At 36.3% G+C, this 19,190-nt stretch overlaps 1 protein-coding gene across 1 annotated transcript in view; it reads right to left on the minus strand.

Moving 5' to 3' along the window:
- LOC123546367 (probable sodium/potassium/calcium exchanger CG1090) overlaps positions 1 to 19,190 on the minus strand; it is a 63,000-nt gene that overhangs the window by 14,614 nt on the left and 29,196 nt on the right. The window contains exons 5-7 of the mRNA XM_045332571.2: positions 17,964 to 18,064; positions 16,718 to 16,953; positions 4,406 to 4,498 (exon numbers count right to left, since the gene is read on the minus strand). Of these exons, the coding sequence (XP_045188506.2) occupies positions 4,406 to 4,498; positions 16,718 to 16,953; positions 17,964 to 18,064 (430 nt within the window). The remainder of the gene's footprint in view (positions 1 to 4,405; positions 4,499 to 16,717; positions 16,954 to 17,963; positions 18,065 to 19,190) is intronic.

Raw genomic sequence — 19,190 nt, forward strand, 5'->3', positions numbered from 1 at the left:
TTTGCCCTTGGTTGACAATAAGGAAGTGGTTACGCAGAAAATAAAGTGGTTACGCAGAAAATAGTTCACCTGTTTGATGGTGAATACTGGTGAATTTTTGAGTGAAAGACCTCCAATAAATGACATATTTGAATAGAGGAGATATGAAATAGTAGGTACATGTATAATTTGTCAGAATGAGAATGTCATAATATGCATAACATGACTTTCTGATAGGGCCAATTTTGCCTGTTTGCAGCCATTTAGAGAGTATTCTTCACACGCATGTGATTTGGTTCAAAATGGTGGAAAGAGCCGGTCAACCCAATGTTTATTGTGGCTGGAATTTTTTCTCTTGAATAATTCTGCTGAGTTAGGTATTTTTAGGGGGTTTGGAATGCATGCAAAATTGCAATAGTGTCCAGTGTCTATATAGAACATATAGTAAAAGAGCTGTCACAGGAGACAGCGCGCTTGACTATTTCGATGCTGGATAGTGAAACTGGGCACATCTGAGGAAACTGAAACTGTCACTGGAGTGTTTAATGACTCCAATGGTGGATGAGGATATTGCACAATAGCTTGAGTTTGTGTCAAAAATACCAAGTAATAAGAGAGGTAAAGATAAAGTGTACCAAAACACTATATAAGTATAATTCTAAGTAAAAGGGGGCATAATTCAAAAAATATTGGTGCAAGAGTTATGCACCTTGTGTCATATGATGTGGGTGATGATGTGGAAAAACTACTTCAAGTTTGAATCAAATGCATTTCGTAATAACGGAGATATAGTGAAAATGCATCAAAATTAACCTTAAATTCTAAGTAAAAGGGGGCATAATTCAAGAAAATTGGTGCCAGAGTTATGCACCTTGTGTCATATGATGTGGGATTAAGCTGGAACAAATATTTTAAGTTTGGATCAAGTCCGTTTAGTAATAACTGAGATAGAGTGAAAGTGTATCAAAAAAAAAAAGTTGTTCTAACAGGTGTCAAAATGTGCATGAATCTCAGTGAAGTTATTTTTGTCACAGCAAGTGTCAAAATCTGGATGTTTTATAGTGTTTCAGAAATGTGAGTAAAATTAGTGGATTTAAATAAATTATTCGAGGCAAGGAATTTTTTAAAGCACAAAAACAGAACGTATATGTTGATGTAATATCAATACCTACTGCTAAGTTTAATAACACAAAGTGACGTAACCGCCTTCACACTTAGTGTATGGAAGTAGGCAGAGCTTGAATTATGCCATCGTGTATTTGAGTCAAGTTCACAAGCTTGCAAACTGTCAGTAGACTAATATGTGGTAATGATAAGAAAATCGGGCGACTTGAATTTCGCAATGATGTCAGATTAAAGCAAAGTGGGGAGCTCCACAGCGACTATTTCACTCAAGTCGCGCCCTAGCTCAAGCCCTGTTTAGTTCATTTCAAGGGGTGAATGCGAAAGAGGTCTAAGTGCTTCTTTATTTATATGCACTTAGAACTCTTTCGCATTCACCCCGCGATTTATTCCTTTTATTTAACAACTTATTAAAAGATGTTAAGAATCAGACAAAATTATTTGTTGGCTTTAAATGATTTTATAAGATAAATTGCAATGATACTGTCCAAAGGAATTTGCAAGTTTATAACACTGACATTCTTTTAATGATATTGTTATGTTGCAAAAATAAAAGGGAGAAGAATGCCATTTAGTTTAAATATCTTAACTTCTAAAATGAACAAGAGCTGTCACAGGAGACAGCACGCGTGACTATTTCGATGCTGGATAGTGAAATTGGGTACATCTGAGGAAGCTGGAGCTGTCACTGGAGTGTTTAATGACTCAAATGTGGATGAAGATAATGGACAATAGCTTAAGTCTCAAAACATTAAATCAGTATAAAAGGAACATAATTCATGGAAAACTTCTGCAAAAGTAATGCACCATGTGTCATATCATGCGGCTAATAATTCGGAACAACTATTTTAAGTTTGAATCAAATCTATTTAGTAATACTAGAGATACAGCAAAAGAGCATCACCATTTTAACCGGAAATTCCATTAGTAAAAAGAAGGCAACACTCAGAATGTACAAGTGCCAGCATTATTAAACTTGTGTTGTATGATGTGAGTGATGATGTGGAACAACCATTTGAAGTTTGATTAAATTCATTTAGTAACAACAGTGATATAAAAAGCATTTAAGTTAAACTGAAATTCTAAGTAAAAAGGGGATATAACTCATAAAATATTTGTGACTGATGATCTGGAAAAACTAATTCAAGTTTTCATAAAATTCATTAAGTAATGACAAAGATATTGTGAAAGTGCACCACAATTAACCTGAAATTCTAATTAAAAAGGGGGCATAATTCGTGAAATATTGGTGAAAGAGTTACGGCCCTTGTATCATATTATGTGGGTGATGATGTAGTACAACTATTCTAAGTTTGAATCAAATCCATTTAGTAATAACAGAGATAAAGTGAAAGTGCATCAAAACTTTAACCTGAAAGTTTAATAAAAAAAACGGGGATAATTAAAAATATATTGGTGCAAGAGTTATTGTCCTTGTGTCATATGATGTGGATGATGATTGGTACAACTGTTTCAGTTTTAATCAGATCTGTTTGGTAATAACATAGATGGAGTGAAAGCGCATAAAATCTTTAACTTGAAATTTTAAGTAAAAAGGAGGATAACTCATAAAATACAGGTGTCACAGTTATGGCCCTTGTGTCAAATGATGTAGGTGATGATGATGAACAATTATTTTAAGTTTGAATCAAATCCCTTCTGAAATATAAAGAAAATGCATCAAAATTAATATAAAATTCTAAGTAAAAAGGGGGAATAATTCATGAAAAATTGGTGCCAGAGTTATGGACCTTGTGTCATACGATGTGGGTGATGATGTGGAACAACTAGTTTAAGTTTGAATCAAATCCATTTAGTAATAACTGAGATAAAGTGAAAGTGCACCTAAACTTTAACCTGAAATTCTAAATAAAAAGGGGGAATAATTCATGAAATATTGGTGCCAGAGTTATGACCCTTGTGCCATATGATGATAATGAACAATTATTTTAAGTCTGAAGCAAATCCATCAAGTAATAACAAAGATAAAGAGAAAGTGCATCAAAACTTTAACCAAAGTGCGGATGTGGAAGGACGCCAACGCCGGGTTGAATAGGATAGCTCTCCATACTTCCAGCTAAAAACGACTCAAAAATGAGTAATGATGATTGCTATTTCAGAGAACAACATCTATAACAACATATGCATATGGCTAAAATTATGAAACCCTGTATTAATTTAAGAATTCAGTTCGCTGCAAAATACACAAATTTATGAAGGTGAAGATGTAAGGACTGTTACCCAACATTTAAAATTTATTCTGTGATGTAGCTTCAAAGGATATAACATTGACAGTGTTCCGCTTTGATCTTTAACATGAAAGAGCAGAATTTCTTTTGATCTCTCTACAAGAAGTGTGACTTGTAGATATAAATCTTGTGGATACATGTGACAACAGCTGGTGTACTCCCCCCCACCCCACTGTTACCATCCCAGGTAAAATCCATGTCCCTGAAGTTTGCAGTATTTTTTCCTCAAAATATTTCTTTTTTAAATTAAGTCTTGGGACAGCAAATTTTTTTTTTTTCATGTCCCAAAACTTTGGTAAAACATTGTACTACTTGCCACAAATTATTTCCTCTGTCAGAAAAATTTTTGGTACCGATTGGCATGATCATCAGGACCATAACTTTTGATACCGCTACTTTTTTTCCATAAATTTTGAGTCCTTGGTTATTATTGGAAAATGAATTTGATAAAACTAACTGGATTGATGGTATGTCTATGTCAGAAAAATTTTTGGTACCGATTGGCATGATCATCAGGATCATAACTTTTGATACCGCTACTTTTTTTTCCATAAATTTTGAGTCCTTGGTTACGGTATTATTGGAAAATGAATTTGATAAAACTAATTGGATTGATGGTATGTCTATGCTATAGCCTGCACGTTTTTTTTTCCTTAATAATAATGTTGTTTTCTGCCCCAGGCTGCGACTATATATGTTAATTTATTGGTCTTGAAATAGACAATAACTTTGGAATCACATCAGATCTATAGTATACTGCCCAGAGTCCCGTCATACATCTTTAAACAAACTCACAAATAGGATCAATTTTTTTTTTTACTGATAAATTTTGCTTTTCAGCATGCAAAATTCTTGATGAAAACTTCAACTTTATGAAACTGATGTACTCTATTACAGACTTTTAAAATAAAGGACCAGATCCAGTTAAAATGTTCAGGTACAATCTCTATTAAAAGAAATCAAAAGGCATCAACATTCTGTAGGAGTATTCTTCATAAGGTTTCACTTTTGTTAACAGCATGAAAACTTGGTGGAACACCTAAGTAGTTACGTACCAACTTGTACATTTGGTAACGAAGAATTTCTCATTAAAGGTTGACTTGTATCTTCTACATCATCCTCAAAATCTGAATCAAAGTCAGAAATATCTGAAAATATAGTAGAAATATAATTTAGTATAAACATATCTCAGTAGGCCTAGTCCCCAATTTCAGTATGGGGAATATCTCATTTGTAAAGTCAGCCTTTGTGTTTGTGAAAGACAAATATCCTAGTTTCATTCCAACAGCCATTTTTATTAATGCATGAGACTGCACAAGCTGTCGTTACTAAACCCTTACCCTGCTAAATTTCTTCAATGAACTTGTCCATCTTTCAATTTTGACAGTTCCATTAACTGTTAAAAGGGATGATTACCAAAAGATACTGACTGGATGGCAAACAGTGCAAATGATGATCAGACTGTACGGATGTGCAGGCTGATCATGATATATACACAGGTCGCAAAGGCAGAATCAGTCGTGTCCAGCATAAGGGTTACAAATAAAACAAGGCAGAACTATGTTTAAATATATCATGCAAAGAGGTTATATCTGTTTATCCGTTTTGGGTTTAATGTCGTTTTTCAACAGTATTACAGTTTAATATGTAATAGCAGACAGTTAACTCATATCAGTTTTCCTGGATTCTGTACCAGTACATACCTGTTCTCTGCAATTAATTGACAACTTCCCCACATTAATCAGTGGCAGACAAATGATTTGAGAACAACATATATATAAACACCCACAAACTATTTTCAAGATGGCATAGCCTGAAAGAATTATTCTGTGCAGAATATAACCTATTCAGATGGTTTAACCATTATTCTACTAATATGCTATTTTGATTCTTATATATCTTTTGTGCAAGTAAGTGGATGAAATAAATAAGCACTATTTCATGGCACAAGTATGGCACCGACGTGACGTCAACATAATCCTGTTTTAATAATATTCAAACATGGAAGATAACACTTAAGGAGTGTGTACCTAACGTGGGTGAACATATTCTGTTACCGGTATATCAGTGATTCTGAAATGTTTTTATATAAAATAGTAGCTCAAATATTGTAGCACACTTTCTTGATGCCTGTATGGTGCCACATAATATTGATATGACATCAATATGGTTGTCAGAATAATTTGTATATCTGATATACTGATAACGTAACACATAAGCACAGATAGTGATTGACTCCCTTTTCATGTTGTCGTTGCTATAATTATTGTTGAATTGCTGTAATTAATAGAATTTGGGTCATTTGTGGCTGATTTGGGTTCATTATGTGAATGACTGGGTCCCAGCTTCGCACATTATGCCATATACAAAAATTAAAGGGAACCAGATATTTGATAGAGCAGGTACTCGTTGTAAGACACAATGTATAAATTTGGACCAATCAGAAACAAGTTCTAAAAATAGCACGTCTGCTGGGGTATAAATAGGTAGATGAATGATAGAGAGCTCATTCGGTATCCAGCAGTTGAAGAAGACACATCGAGGATTCAACTAATAATTTATCCCAGTACCTTGAGAAGGAGACTATTGCAGTTACCCTGTCAGGGTGGATAAATTATTAAAAAGAAGACTTTGGAAGTTCTTAGACTAAAGAAGAGTAGCAGAATTTCGATAAGGTTTCGAGCTATAGGGCCAGCGCATAGGAGTTTTACCTTAAAGGTAATTGAATGCTATAGACCATAGCATATATAGGCTGAGCATCGGGAAGCTGAGACAGAGACCCGGAGTTTGGTAATCTACTGAGATAGTAGGAGGGTTCCAGCTTATAGACGATTCAGCATTATTGGCGAAGTACAGCCAAGGCATCGGGGATATACCTATATGGTAGTTGAATGCTATATATGATAGCATATAGGCGCTGAGCATCCAGGAATCAGGGCATTCATATAGAGCTGAGAGGACAGAGGCCGAGCATCTATGCGATAGGACTCGTATGTTGTTGATTCAAAGACATTGTCTGACGGGAACTTCAACAAAAAGACCAGTCAAGTATAGAGTCTCCAGCCTATAGGAGTTTGAGCTAATTGAAAATTGTTAATTTGAAACATTTAGTGATTTGCCTGATCCCTGAAATTGTCTAGCTCATAATTAAAATCATTTACGAATCATTGGTACACGAATCATTTAGGCAAGGTAGCCAGAGGAAAATTCTATATCTGAGATATTTGGTCTCACCAGCTTTACGTTTTAACAAAGGACATTCTACATCGTTTGTCAGCTAGTCTAAGACATTGTCACCTTAGCGATTGGACCCAAACCATTGCTCAAGATACTAAAGGTGTAGGCACTTCCCTGGGTCATATAACCAGTATCCTGACAATTTGGGGGCTCGTCCGGGATCTATATCCAAGGAGGTACAGAGACTAGTGGTTTTAACGTTCTGTTGGTGTACCAGAAGGCGCTGTGACTGAAGGTAGTCTGAGTCACATATAGTTGAATTTTAGAGTTAGTTCCAGCCTAAAGCTTAAAGATGAACTACGATAAATGGGTTGAGATGGGTGAACGTATGGGTCTCACAGGTTCAGAGCTCATAGAATTTGTAGATAGGAAAGAGAAGGAATATACGGAACGTGAGGAGCGTATGCAGAGACGAGATGAAGACAGGCGTAGGTTTGAGGCTCAAGAGGCCGAGAAGTTACGGCATTATGAGGAACAAAAACGGGATTATGAGGAACAACAGGCAAAAGAAAAAAGATTGTTTGAGTTGGAACGTTTAGAGAAAGAACGAGCTTTAAAAGAGGAAGAACGAGTTTTGAAGGAACAGGAGTTGGAAATGCTTAAAATAAAGGCTGATGCTGGAGCCTTGGGTGTTGATAAAGGTGCTGAGCACTTGAGCAGTAAAACACTGCGACCAAGGCTACCGAAATTTGAGGAAAGTAAAGATGATATGGATGCATACCTTGAATGATATGAACGATTTGCAAAAAGCCAGGGATGGAAAGAAGAGACATGGGCTGTAAGCCTCAGCTCATTACTCACAGGAAAAGGCCTGGACGTATATACAAGCATGCCTCCAGACCAAGCAAATGACTATACTGCATTGAAGAAAGCAGTTCTGAAGCGTTATCAGTTAACAGAAGAAGGTTTTAGATTGAAGTTCAGGGAATGCAAGCCAGAGCGTGGTGAAACTGTTTTCCAGTTTATGGCAAGGCTGGACAGGTATTTCAGTCGATGGACAGAGATGGCAGAAGTTGATAATACGTTTGAAATGCTGAAAGACCTTATAATCAGAGAACAGTTCATCCAAATATGTTCCACAGACCTTGCTTTGTTCTTAAAGGAAAGAGTTGCAAAATCGAGAGCTGAGATCACGCAGTTAGCAGAACAGTACATTGAAGCGCATGGTGGTACTATCACCTCGAACAGGGTTTTGAACAAGAGGACCATGATGGTCCTGAATCGCTCACCTCTTCCCACATGACCCAGTTTTAAGTATGACGTCGTTTTTTTCTATTATTTGACATAGTGACCTAGTTTTTGAGCTCATGTGACCCAGTTTTGAACTTTACCTAGATATTATCAAGATAAAAATTCTGACCAATTTTCATGAAGATCCATTGAAAAATATGGTCTCTAGAGAGGTCACAAGGTTTTTCTATTATTTGACCTATTGATCTAGTTTTCGAAGGTACGTGACCCTGTTTTGAACTTTACCTAGATATCATCAAGGTGAACATTCTCACTAATTTTCATGAAAATCTCATGAAAAATATGGCCTCTAAAGAGGTCACAAGGTTTTTCTATTTTTATACCTACTGGCCTAGCTTTTGACCGCACGTGACCCAGTTTCGAAATTGACCTAGATATCATCAAGGTGAACATTCAGATCAATTTTCATGAAGATCCATTGAAAAATATGGCCTCTAGAGAGGTCAAAAGATTTTAATAATTTTAGACCTACTGACCTAGTTTTTGACCGCAGTTGACCCAGTTTCAAACTTGACCTAGATATCATCAAGATGAACATTCAGACCAATTTTCATACAGATCCCATGAAAAGTATGGCCTCTAGAGAGGTCACAAGGTTTTTTTATTATTTGACCTACTGACCTAGTTTTTGATGGCATGTGACCCAGTTTCAAACTTGACCTAGATATCATCAAGGTGAACATTCTAACCAATTTTTATGGAGATCCATTCAAAAGTATGGCCTCTACAGATTCACAAGGTTTTTCTATTTTTAGACCTACTGACCTAGTTTTTGACCGCACATGACCCTGTTTCAAACTTGACCTAGATATCATCAAGATGAACATTCAGACCAACTTTCATACAGATCCCATGAAAAATATGGCCTTTAGAGAGGTCACAAGGTTTTTCTATTATTTGACCTACTGACCTAGTTTTTAACGGCACGTGACCCACTTTCGAACCTGACCTAGATATCATCAAGATGAACATTCAGACCAACTTTAATACAGATCCCATGAAAAATATGGCCTCTAGAGAGGTCACAAGGTTTTTCTGTTATTTGACCTACTGACCTAGTTTTTGAAGGCATGTGACCCACTTTCGAACTTGACCTAGATATCATCAAGGTGAACATTCTGACCAATTTTCATGAAGATCTCATGAAATATATGGCCTCTAGAGAGGTCACAAGGTTTTTCTATTTTTAGACCTACTGACCTACTTTTTGACCGCACGTGACCCAGTTTCAAACTTGACCTAGATATCATCAAGATGAACATTCAGACCAACTTTCATACAGATCCCATGAAAAATATGGCCTTTAGAGAGGTCACAAGGTTTTTCTATTATTTGACCTACTGACCTAGTTTTTGACCGCACGTGACCCAGTTTCGAACTTGACCTAGATATCATCAAGGTGAACGTTCTGACCAATTTTCATGAAGATCTTGTGAAATATATGGCCTCTAGAGAGGTCACAAGGTTTTTCTATTTTTAGACCTACTGACCTAGTTTTTGAAGGCACGTGATCCAGTTTCGAACTTGACCTAGATATCATCAAGGTGAACGTTCTGACCAATTTTCATGAAGATCTTGTGAAATATATGGCCTCTAGAGAGGTCACAAGGTTTTTCTATTTTTAGACCTACTGACCTAGTTTTTGAAGGCACGTGACCCAGTTTCGAACATGACCTAGATATCATCAAGGTGAACGTTCTGACCAATTTTCATGAAGATCTTGTGAAATATATGGCCTCTAGAGAGGTCACAAGGTTTTTCTATTTTTAGACCTACTGACCTAGTTTTTGAAGGCACGTGATCCAGTTTCGAACTTGACCTAGATATCATCAAGGTGAACGTTCTGACCAATTTTCATGAAGATCTTGTGAAATATATGGCCTCTAGAGAGGTCACAAGGTTTTTCTATTTTTAGACCTACTGACCTAGTTTTTGATGGCACGTGACCCAGTTTCGAACTTGACCTAGATATCATCAAGGTGAACATTCTGACCAATTTTCATGAAGATCTTGTGAAATATATGGCCTCTAGAGAGGTCACAAGGTTTTTCTATTTTTAGACCTACTGACCTAGTTTTTGACGGCACGTGACCCAGTTTCGAACTTGACCTAGATATCATCAAGATGAACATTCTGACCAACTTTCATAAAGATCCCATGAAAAATGTGACCTCTAGAGTGGTCACAAGCAAAAGTTTACGGACGCACGGACGCACGGATGCACTGACGCACGGACGGACGACGGACACCGCGCGATCACAAAAGCTCACCTTGTCACTTTGTGACAGGTGAGCTAAAAATAATTCCTCATCCAATAGGCCACCACAACGTCTAAGTATGACACCTTCATCTCAGCCCCAACAAAGAGAAAGGCCAGCTTTTAAAAAGCCTGTATGTTTTATATGCAACAAGGAAGGTCATATAGCTAGAGAATGCAGAGACCTATCCAAGAGAAAAGTAAGCGGTGCTGCTTTAGCTAGTAGGGGATCTTATGAGGAAAGACAGAGAAATAGGCATGGAACGCAAGATTCTACACCTATAGATTGGAGAAAGGAAGGCCAAGCGCAGAAAGACAGACAGTCGGATGACAGAAAAGTTGCAGCCTCAGTTATAGCAATATCATTAGATGACGAACGGTTAAAAGACTGCATAGAAGATGGACGACTTATGTTAGCACATGGAAAATCCATTTCGGTTATAGCAAGCACCTGTACCATTGATTCAACAAATGGTGAAAGGAACTTGATATTGAAGAAAGGATATATCGGTGATAAAGAAGTTCAGGTTTTGAGAGATACAGGGTGTGAGCTGGCGGCTGTCAGGAAAGATTTCGTATCAGAGAATCAAATGTTAGATAAGAAGTATCTTATGGTTGCAATTGATGGGCGTACAAGGATAGTTCCTTCAGCAAGGATACAGGTTGATACACCATATTTTACAGGAGAAGTTGAAGCCATGGTGTTGACAACTTTGATCTGCGACTTAGTTATAGGAAATATAAAAGGGGCTTCTGATAGACCAGACATTAACTGGAGTAGTAGGGATGGAGAACAGTCTCCATCAAAAGAAAACATTGTTGCAGCTGTGGTAACAAGAGCACAGGCTGAGAAAGAAAAACAGTCAATAAAACCTTTGAAGGTCACAGAACCTAAACATGATGAACTTAATGTCGAACGTTTAAAAAAAGCTCAGAAGGAGGACAATACCTTAGGAAAGCTGTGGACGTATGCCTCTGATAAAAAGGAAATGAAGACAAAGAGTGGGTTTACATTTATGTACGAAGTCAAGAAGGATGTATTGTATAGAACCTTCGAAGAAAAAAAAGGCTGTCAAAGAGATAAAGCAGATTGTAGTTCCAACTCAATTCAGAAAAAGGGTTATGTCTTTAGCTCATGAATCAATAGTTGGAGGACACCTATCAATAAGAAAGACAGTTGATAGGATACAAACAAGTTTTTACTGGCCTGGGTTAACTAGTGATGTCACAAGGTTTTGTAGGTCGTGTGATATATGTCAGAAAATGATCCCAAAAGGAAAAGTTAGAAAGGTTCCATTGGGAGATATGCCAATAATGGAGACACCATTTCATCGGGTGGCTGTGGATTTAATAGGACCTATTGCTCCTACTTCAGAAAAAGGAAATCGGTATATTCTTACCGTGGTCGACTATGCCACAAGATATCCTGAGGCAGTTGCATTACCTAGGATTGAGACAGAACGGGTGGCTGAAGCTTTGCTAGATATATTTTCCAGAGTAGGATTTCCATCCGAAATCTTAAGTGACAGAGGAAGTCAGTTTACCTCACAGCTGATGGAAGAAGTTTGTAGGCTGATCAGCCTGAAACAATTGTTCACAACTCCATATAACCCAAAGTGCAATGGTTTTTGTGAGCGTATGAATGGTATTTTAAAGAGTATGTTGAAAAAGATGTGTCAGGAAAAACCAAAAGACTGGGATAGATACTTGTCAGCTGTACTGTTTGCATATCGAGAGGTTCCACAGGCAAGTACAGGATTCTCACCATTTGAACTTCTCTATGGCAGGACAGTCAGAGGACCTATGCAAGTACTTAAAGAACTTTGGACTGAAGCTGAAACACCAGAAACGAGAAACACATATGAGTATGTATTAGACTTACGGAATAGGCTGGAGGAAACATGTAAGGTAGCTAGAGAAAGTCTTCATTCAGCACAAGAAACGTACAAACACCATTACGACAAGAGTGCCAGAAACAGAAATTTAAAGGTCGGGGATAAAGTGCTGTTACTTTTACCAACTAACCACAATAAGTTAATGCTTCAGTGGAAAGGACCTTATGAAGTAGTTGATGTGGTCAACAAAATGGATTTTAAAGTAAAAGTCGGTGACAAGATAGGGCTTTACCATATCAATTTACTCAAAAAGTACGAAGAAAGACAAGATATTTTTGCAGGAAGTGTCGCCGTGATCGAGGCCGATGTTAGCACAGAGACTGGGGTAGTTGATGACGAAAATTTGCTCGACCTTGTCAGAATAGGAGGGCCAGAAACATATGAAAATGTACAAATTAATCCTCATTTGTCTGAAAGCCAAATTACTGAAATTAAGTCGCTTATAAAACAATATCAAGACATTTTCACAGAAAATCCTGGAACGACGAATCTTGAAGAACATAAGGTCGAACTTACAACCACAGAACCTGTTAGAGTCAAACAATACCCCATACCATATGCGAAACGTAATGAGGTTAACCAAGAGGTTCAACAGATGTTAAACGCTGGAATTATTGAACCTGCCACCTCTGCATACAACTCCCCCATCGTTATGGTGAAAAAGAAAGATAATACAAACAGATTTTGTATTGATTTTAGGCGGTTGAATTCTATAACTAAATTTGATACGGAGCCTATGGGAAATGATGAAGATATTCGGTCAAAACTTCATGGAGATAAATTCTTCACAAAATTAGACCTCAGCAAAGGTTACTGGCAGATTCCTGTCGAGAAGCAATCTAGGCACTTGACAGCCTTCACAACATCTGAGGGAAGTTTCCAGTTCCGAAAAATGCCATTTGGTATGATAAATTCTGGTGCTACATTTAATAAAATGATGCGAAAATTATTGACAGGATGCAAACATGCTGACAATTATGTAGACGATATTTTAGGTCACACCATAACGTAGGACACACATGTCTCAATGTTATAAAATATTTTTAAGAGGGTTAGAGATGCAAAGCTTACACTAAAACCATCAAAGTGTCTCATAGGATATGATAATGTTTCATTCACTGGGCATAAGGTCGGAAATGATCAGCTGGAGATGGAAGATGATAAATTAGAGCGTATAAAGAATGCAGAAGAACCTAAGACTAAGAGACAAGTGCGGAGTTTCCTTGGCCTAACTGGTTATTATAGAAAATTTATAGCATCATACTCCGAAGTTGCAGCACCACTGACCGACTTAATCAAGAAAGGGAAACCTAATACTGTAGTATGGGAGGAACAACATGCCAAAGCTTTTCATACTTTGAAAACCTTGCTTACACAAGCACCTATTTTACGGTTACCAGACTTTTCACGACCTTTTATATTACAGTGTGATGCTTCAGATACTGGGGTTGGAGCAGCACTTCTTCAGAGGTATGAAGATGGACAATTTCCCATAGCATATGCCAGTAAGAAATTGCTCCAAAGAGAGAGGAACTATTCGGTAATTGAAAGAGAATGTTTGTCAATAGTGTTTGGTGTTAAGAAATTTCAGAAGTATTTGTACGGCAGTGAGTTCATCCTGCAGACTGATCATGCCCCATTGAGTTACATACAGAAATGTAAAGTAGAAAGCTCAAGAATTATGAGATGGGCATTGTTTTTGCAGTGTTACAGATTCAAAATTGAATCTATTAAAGGTACAGAAAATGTATGCGCTGATTATTTAAGTAGACAATAATTGATTACTTGAAACAGAATATGATGTGACTGATTTTAACACAAAAAATCAAGAAATAGTAAAAACAAAAACAAAAAAAAACAAAAAACAAAAAAGAGATTTGTTTACAAATTATTCTTCATGTTTATGAAAAACTTAGAGTATTTTCTTGAGAAGGGGGCTATTGTCAGAATAATTTGTATATCTGATATACTGATAACGTAACACATAAGCACAGATAGTGATTGACTCCCTTTTCATGTTGTCGTTGCTATAATTATTGTTGAATTGCTGTAATTAATAGAATTTGGGTCATTTGTGGCTGATTTGGGTTCATTATGTGAATGACTGGGTCCCAGCTTCGCACATTATGCCATATACAAAAATTAAAGGGAACCAGATATTTGATAGAGCAGGTACTCGTTGTAAGACACAATGTATAAATTTGGACCTATCAGAAACAAGTTCTAAAAATAGCACGTCTGCTGGGGTATAAATAGGTAGATGAATGATAGAGAGCTCATTCGGTATCCAGCAGTTGAAGAAGACACATCGAGGATTCAACTAATAATTTATCCCAGTACCTTGAGAAGGAGACTATTGCAGTTACCCTGTCAGGGCGGATAAATTATTAAAAAGAAGACTTTGGAAGTTCTTAGACTAAAGAAGAGTAGCAGAATTTCGATAAGGTTTCGAGCTATAGGGCCAGCGCATAGGAGTTTTACCTTAAAGGTAATTGAATGCTATAGACCATAGCATATATAGGCTGAGCATCGGGAAGCTGAGACAGAGACCCGGAGTTTGGTAATCTACTGAGATAGTAGGAGGGATCCAGCTTATAGACGATTCAGCATTATTGGCGAAGTACAGCCAAGGCATCGGGGATATACCTATATGGTAGTTGAATGCTATATATGATAGCATATAGGCGCTGAGCATCCAGGAATCAGGGCATTCATATAGAGTTGAGAGGACAGAGGCCGAGCATCTATGCGATAGGACTCGTATGTTGTTGATTCAAAGACATTGTCTGACGGGAACTTCAACAAAAAGACCAGTCAAGTATAGAGTCTCCAGCCTATAGGAGTTTGAGCTAATTGAAAATTGTTAGTCTGAAACATTTAGTGATTTGCCTGATCCCTGAAATTGTCTAGCTCATAATTAAAATCATTTACGAATCATTGGTACACGAATCATTTAGGCAAGGTAGCCAGAGGAAAATTCTATATCTGAGATATTTGGTCTCACCAGCTTTACGTTTTAACAAAGGACATTCTACATCGTTTGTCAGCTAGTCTAAGACATTGTCACCTTAGCGATTGGACCCAAACCATTGCTCAAGATACTAAAGGCGTAGGCACTTCCCTGGGTCATATAACCAGTATCCTGACAATGGTCTTGCTTCAATGAAAATGCAAACAACTCTTTCATATTACAATACAACATGTTTAACTTTTTTTCTCCCTCAATTCAAACTGCTCAAAATTTGCTTTTAATAATCAATATTTCATTCAACATTGAGATTTCTCCAGGAAAAAATAAACTGGAAAGCCAACTTCCCAATCAGAAAGCTCAGGGCCCAGTTGTTCGAAACTTTAACAGTTGATTAAGCTAACAGTCGATTAACTTTTCGAGTAATATTTCAACATTTTAGAAAACTTAGAAAAACAAATTTTTGACTTAAGGATTATGAACAGTAAAATGTCTTTAGGGTAAAATTAAAACATCGTACTAGTGTTTTCCACCAAGACAAGTATTTTGAATAAAAATTCAACAGGCCATTAGTTTAACAGTCTGTTAAAGTTTTGAACAACTAGACCCAGATATATATTTTTTTTTTTGGTTTACTCAGGTCTGCATGTTTGTTTTTGTGGTTAATATGTTGTTTGTGTTAACAATGTTTTTTTGGGGTTTTTTTCGGAAGCCAATATTTACTTATTTTCTTTACCATTCAGTATGAATGAATACTTTTCAGTGCTATGTATCCTTTGCCTTTTTAGATTCATTCCAATATTTTTGTCTTTTCATTTTTAGAACTTTCTTTTTTACATTTTCTGCTATTATAACGTATAAATAGCCTGACGACACTACAAAAATCTTTTAAGTCTTGTTCTTTATGTCTGACTATAGGGAAGGGCCGTCCGCTAATGTTGGTATAACTTGTGGCCCAACACGTTTGCTTTTGATATTCGCGTTATTACTACATGTGTTTATTCTTCCTTTTGTTTGTTTGCTGATTTATTTGCATGTATTGTATAGAATTGTATTGCCGTATTTCTTAAGCAATAAAATATGATTAAACTAAACTAAAACTGCATGTAAAATCTGTCAGAAAATATGCCTTGTCACATTAAGGTAGTTCTGCACGTTTGGATCGAAATTTTTTCTACAATGTAGAACTTGATTAAACTCTGATTTTTTAAAACTTCAGAATATACCTAGAAAATTCAGCAAATAAAAAAGATAGGGTCGTGTGCTTGATTTTTTGCTAGACTGATTTGAAAAAATTACATCTCAAGCAATTTTTCGTAATGGAAGTCTATGGGAAAATCATAACTTTCATAACAGAATTTTTTCTACAATGTAGAATTTAATGAAACTTCCCACAGTTGTAAATAAACATATGGCCTATAATGTGGTGAAATAAAATGTATAGGTCCTTGTGCTTAATTTTGAGATATTTGACCATGATAAAAGTGAATCGCATTTTTCACGCTAATTTTAAGACATTATTTTGAATTTTTAACGTGTCAGATGTTTTAATATCATATTTCAACTTTAGAAAGACAATAACTGTGCCATTGTAATAAATTTTCTCATAGGTTGCTATTAATTCATAAAATGATTTTTGTTTCCGTACGCCGAATCCAGGCTTTATTCCAAGTTTTCCGGATAAATGACGTTATGCCATCACATCTGGTTTATCAAACGTGCAGAACTACCTCAATACATGAGGTAAATTGTGCAATACCTTGTCCAATAAACTTGGACTCCATGAGCAGGCTCTCATTGGTTGCCCCATTGGTTTTCAGAAAACGCTCATTCTCTTTTGATCTAGTAACCATGACAACAACATCAAGGTTCTCTGCACGATTGTGAACACCACAACATTTGAACTTTGGCACTAACCACATCTCCAGCGATGTGTTAAAATACATGAGCAGAATGTAGACTAGGTATAGTACAATAAATATCACAGCTTCATACCTGTAATATACAATCATACATTATTAAGTAACTTATCACCTTCATGAAATGAAACAGGTGTTTTTGTCAGTCGTCCAGACATTTGAATGACATTTTTTTGTTACATTTATGTGAAAATTAAGCATGCTGCAAATTTATCATATTCTCTTATTAAAACAAATAAAGTGATATGTCATATCATATATTGTAAATAGCTTACTTTTGGTGTAAAACAAGGTGACTACCTCCCTTTACCTGCTATTTTCATCAATTTCGTAACAGGGATTTTTCAAGAATTTTGCCCTAATTACGAAAAAATACATCAGTCTAAAGGTCTTCAGGAGTCAAAGTTGGCACTTTTTTTTAATTTTGAAAAATACTGCAAGGAATTTTTTTAATTTTTTTTTTTGAAAAAAAAAAGAACATACCTCCCCATGCATTAATCTTAATAAGGCATGTATTTTTCTAAGAAATAGAAATGAACCTAAATGTTAAAGAGGAAGGAATGCCTAAAGATAAGTTTATTCTATTTGACAATCATGGTATTTCAGTCATGGTAAAGCCTTTCATAACACTGAATAATTTTTACAACTGGAAATACCATAATTGAAATATATATGAAATACAAAGTTTATGAAAAAAGGCTGACCATGCAGGAGTTTTAAGTTTTTTTTATATACTGCTGGCAAATACCTTTTTAAATAGATTTTTAAAACGTTTCTTGAGTCCAAGATGAAAAGACTAATCATTCCTATGAAGTTACATTCCATTCCCACCAATAGTAAGGAGCAATCTAGACAAGTTTTACTCAAAATGACCTTCATGGGGGCCGTCCACGTATCACAGCGGTAAGTGCTGAAGAAATGTACAACATGTCTTACCATACCAATCACTCCTGTGAAGTTTCAATGAAATCTGGCCCAATTTTTTTTCAGAAGCAGCACAGACACACTAAATGCTTAGGAATAATAGTAATAACATTTAAGGGTAAAACTGTTCTCAACACGTCCACTCCTACCACTTATACATACCAGAACACTTTTTCGTCGAGGATAACTACAGCAAGAGCAGCTACACTGACAGTATAGAAGAGACAATCACGACATAATGGCCACCAATTCAGATTGACAACCTGCCAGTAAAATACAATATAAAAAATCTAGGTCAGTACAGTAACTCTTCTATAATCTATCTCTTAATAGACAGTTATCATAGACAAGAAATCATCAACTCTTCACTGCAGTAGGTTTAACCCTTATCATGCTGAACATGATTAATTCCGTCTTTGCGACCAGTGTCGATCATGATCAGCCAGCACATCTGTGCAGTCTGATCATGATCTGCACTGGTCGCTATTCAGTCAGTATCTTTTTGGTAGCATCTCTTTTAACACTTAATGGTACTGTCCAAATTTTGAAAGAGAGACAAGTTTATTATAGAAATTTAGCAGGGTCAGGGTTAAGCATTGGAAGAGTTGATCGTTTTATGTCTGCTAGCCTGCAGAAAGTCCGTGGTTCTAGTCATGTGCCTGTCTAGGTCTACTTCCACCAATGAAGCTGTAAATTTATCACATGACCTTAGGAGTGACATGCTAAGTTGTCTTCTTTTTTTAACTACATTATGCTGAGCATAGTAAAATTGATGCATGGTACAAGTCTGGATGTAATTATTTAAGTTTTATTTCACAGCCAGATAAATTAGGAAAACTGTCCTCTGTCTCAGTTAGACAGACAAACTATTATATGAAAATGATATTTTAAAATACTTATATGAAACAAACAGCTGTTAACTGGTAAACAAACAAGAGGGCCAAGATGGCCCTAGGTCGCTCACCTAAGAAACACACCATAACAGTGTAAAACATGTTTGACCTAGTGATTTCATGGAAACAAATATTCTGACCAATTTTCATTAAGACTGGACCAAAAAATTGGTATCTTGCGATAAAACAAGCATTTTCTTAGATATGACCTAGTTTTTTACCCTAGATGACCCATGTTCAAACTCGACTTAGATTTTATCAAGGCAATCATTCTGACCAAAATTCATGAAGATCAACTGAAAAATACAGCCTCTATTACATACACAAGTTTTTCTTTGATTTGACCAAGTGACCTGGTTTTTGACCTCAGATGACCCATATTCAAATTTGACCTAGATTTCATTAAGGCAATCATCCTGACCAAATTTCATAACAAGAGATCACAGAGTGATCTTGGCGCCCACCAATGTGCCATTTTTGAGTGTTCCAAATTTCA

Source organism: Mercenaria mercenaria, chromosome 9 (genome assembly GCF_021730395.1).
Source record: "Mercenaria mercenaria strain notata chromosome 9, MADL_Memer_1, whole genome shotgun sequence".
Classification (NCBI taxonomy): domain Eukaryota; kingdom Metazoa; phylum Mollusca; class Bivalvia; order Venerida; family Veneridae; genus Mercenaria; species Mercenaria mercenaria.